Source organism: Sphaeramia orbicularis, chromosome 17 (assembly GCF_902148855.1).
Source record: "Sphaeramia orbicularis chromosome 17, fSphaOr1.1, whole genome shotgun sequence".
NCBI classification, from domain to species: Eukaryota; Metazoa; Chordata; class Actinopteri; order Kurtiformes; family Apogonidae; genus Sphaeramia; species Sphaeramia orbicularis.
The window spans coordinates 10,339,839-10,343,742 of NC_043973.1; the positions used below are offsets into that span (position 1 = coordinate 10,339,839).

At 40.8% G+C, this 3,904-nt stretch overlaps 1 protein-coding gene across 1 annotated transcript; it reads right to left on the reverse strand.

Annotated features, from left to right (window-relative positions):
• Nucleotides 1-887: 887 nt before the first annotated feature.
• Nucleotides 888-1,857, reverse strand: LOC115437863 (leucine-rich repeat-containing protein 30-like). The gene has a single exon (XM_030161231.1). The coding sequence runs from the start codon at nt 1,785-1,787 to the stop codon at nt 888-890; it is 900 nt and encodes a 299-aa protein (XP_030017091.1). The 5' UTR covers nt 1,788-1,857.
• Between the last annotated feature and the right edge of the window lie 2,047 nt (nt 1,858-3,904).

A 3,904-nucleotide genomic window follows, 5' to 3' on the forward strand; every position in this document is an offset into this window, starting at 1 on the left:
GAAAATAATAAATATATTTAGAAAATGATAACAGTGTAAAAGTGTTCCAAATGATTAAAAACTAATACATTAATTTAGTCATTGTACTCATTTTAGAGTATTTGAACTGAGTTTGTGGATCAGTATTATCACCAGCAGGTCATACACAAACTGACATTTATTTCTGTAAAAGAACATGTTTTTTCAGCAAATATTAAAACCTGCTATGACTAATTATGAATACTGAATAAATTTGAATTTAAAGACCTTTTTTAACACATATTTATTTTAAAGTGAATATTAAGATCTGTTTCCATTACTATTTTGTTGACAAGCAGCCCCGCTCTGATCTGGTGGACTACATGGAAGTCCTGGCTGCCTTTGGTTTCATTTTTTGCAGATCTTAAGGCCCCCTCCAGTGCTTTTTCCACTGACTTTACACACCTGATCCCTCTGACCTAAATGCTTCAAAGAGACAGAGCGAGGTGGTCTGCTGCTGAACTTAGCCCCCCTCACTGCCACAGGCCAAACAAGATCAGCTGGTCAGTACTCAGCCCCTAAATGCAGACCTGTGAATTTTTTGACTTGAGGTCACAAACTTGTTATGACCCTTTGGATATTTTTTTTTTTTATGTGACTATTCATACCAGATCAGAACATTTTATAGGAAGAGAAAATATTTGTCTTACAGATATTAAAAAAAAAAAAAAAATATTCCAAATACTGTAAGTAATATATTAACCTGACATGTAGGATATTGTCCTGAGTGATAGGATCCTCAACAAGCTGCTTTCGGCGACCTCCACCTCCACATGACTACCACGTGTAATGTGTGAGCTCTGTGCCAACGTCACGTTGTTACACACACTTTTACACATACAGACACACAGGCATTCCGTCAGCGTCCCTCACGTGGGTTTGAGGTAGTTATAGAGGGCACTGAGCCCTCCTTGCAGCACCTCCTGAATAGGCTTGAGGAGGGGGTTGTGGACAATATGGAGCCCCTTATCCAGTGGGTGACAGGCCAGCCTCCCCAGTCTGTTCAGCAGGTACATTTCCATGGGCACACTTTGCAAATCATTGAAGTCAACATTAAGGAGTTCTAGAGACTCTAGAAAGCATAGAGTCTTAGGCAGTGTGTGGATACTGTTCCCCTCCACAATGAGGATCTTCAGGTTGACCAGGTCCTGTATCTGGTCTGCGATCGTTTCCAGCCGATTGCAGGCGAGATGGAGGAAGACCAGGCCCTTCATGCTGTACACACAGGTGGGGATGTGAGCAATGCGGTTGTGGCTAAGGTTGAGTTTGGTTAGATTGCGCATGGCTGCCAAGCTGCCGGGGAGACCCGTAATCTGGTTGTTGGCCAGGCTGAGCACTTCCAAGCCCATGCACAAGCCCAGTTCTTCTGGCACCTCACTCAGGCGGTTTCTACAGGCAAACAGCACCCGCAGCTTCTTAAGCAGGCCGATCTCCGGTGGAAGACTGGACAGATTGTTGCCCCAAAGGTTGAGAATCACTAAATTGTCTAGAGTGCCCAGTGCAGGGGGAAGGGAACACATGCAGTTCATGGACAAGTTTAGCTTTTGCAGTTCTCGGAGTTCCCACAGCTCAGCAGGGGGCTCATCCAACCCCCGCATGGCTAGACTGAGGGTGCTGTAGCCAAAGTGGACAGTCGTGTGTCTGCGAATCCTCTCGGCGGCTGACGACAGGCTTGGCTGGTCGTCTCTCAAAGCGCTCTTCCTCCTTTGACTCACACTCACCTCGTTCAACTCCTTGTTGGACAAACTGCGAGATTGCTTCCCACCCATTTTCCTCGCAGTACTCGTATCACTTATAACAAGATGTCAGCATGTGATTAGTTCAAATGCCAAAAACACTGAGAGGACTGCTATGGATAATGCTTGCTGATTCATCTTTAGGGTTCTTGAACATGCTGCTCAAAGCAGAACATGATCATTTCCAGTGGCGCAGCAATATCTGGTTGGTTGTTGTAGACCTCCCAATGTTTGGCAGCAGTTCTACTCAATCCTTTTGCCGACCAAGCTGTGTTACAGCATAGTGTAACAGAGAACTATGGGAGCTCGTGGTCTGTGTCTCCCAGACCAGCAGCCTGTCTTACTGGATTTCATTCCCCAGCTGGTCCTGTCACTTTTCAAGTCCACAGATAGCACCCTGCTCCCCACCCACTGCAGAAGGACAGGACAGGATAGGATACTGTGTGCACTCAATCAGCTGAGATCACTGTCATGATCTCATAGTTTAACACAACACTCTCTTTGACTTGGTACACACCAGTAATTACTTAGTTAATGTTTTGTAAGCCACACCTGCTAGCTTTTCTAATTGTATCCCATTTCACATTTAAAGTCATTCAAATATTGTAGCACAGCCAATGAACACCTCACACATATCAGGCTGGGCATAATCTCCTCTCACTTTCTTTGAGCATGTTCTTTTGTCTCAGCTTAAATATGGCATCAAGCTGGCAGCCATGAAAACACTGAATCATCGCTCAGAAAAGCAACAGTTCTTAGTGGTATTAGGGAAACTGTATGCACAGACATGCACTGGTTTAATCCCAAGTGCAAAAGGACACAGAACTTTCCATTAGGTTTCAAGCGAACTCTTCTCCTGTTGAAAACCTCATTCATATGGCCCTGAGGGGAGAATCTCTCCATGTAAAAGAATATACTGTAGTGCATTTACATTCCAGACTTTGTCTTTCCCCCAAGCAACATATAAAGACTGAGGTAGAAAGTTCTTAATGCTTTTTCCCTGAGGAGCTCTGTAAGGATCTCCCAGTGTTTCACACTGAAAGCTATTTGTTAAACTTCCTTTCAAAATGTAAAATACAAGACTGAGATGTTACATTGCTCTATTCATGAGGATTCTTGTGAATTTGACTTTATGGGGAACAACGGCACGAATAATAACCTAGAAACTTGCGTTCGTTCATCCAGTTTATGGCTTTCATTCAGTTCAGAAAACTACAGTGCATTGATAGAGGAAATATTTAGATCCATTTCTTGAGCAAAAATAGTACTAATACCATGCTCAGAAAATACTTATTACAGTCAAAGTATTACCAAAGTTTGACTCATTACTACTGTATTAATGTATATGATGTATTTGGCTGCTGTACATATTTAAGGTTGAGCCCATTAGAACTACTTTATATACTATTTAGTCTGCTGTAATACACCATATTTATAAGATCATCATATATTTGTAGCGCAGTTTTGTAAAGAAAAAATAGAAAATCTACTTTGCTCATTAAAACATAACCATTTTCAGCTTTGTGATGATACATTTTTCCAACAAATCCAAGAGGGTTTTAAAGATTTTATTTAGCTTTAAATGATGGAGAATTAAGACTCAATCTATGATGGAAACTCTTCATCCTTCGGTTTATCACAAACATTCAAAACATTTCAAGACACATGGTTTTAACAGGACAGAAAGAAAATGAAAAACTGTAATCTGAAAAGCAACTAAAGCAGTCAAACAAAGAATTCAGTAAAAAGGTGTCATATTTATCTCTGAGATGTAATGGATTAGAAGTATAAAGCTGTATAAAATGGAAATACTTAACTAAAATGGATATTAACTAGTTCCCATTAAAGTGGTGAATCAGAGAAGCACAATCATTGACCAAAAGCTGCGGTCTGTTTTAATTTAAGTCATTAAGATGCAAACTCTTACAAGTTATTTTAAGTTTCAATTTACCCAATATATTTGAGAAAGATGATCTTGGTTTTGGGGTCTGAAATACAGAACCTTCTCAGTTAGTGGAAAATGAGCTAATGACTGAATCACGTTCAGTGAAATTTGTTTTTAAGGCTCAAGAAACTCTTAGTCTGTACTACATGTGAATGTTGTCTTTCATAAGTGCGGACAGGAGGGGACATTCTTTCACTAGAAAGAA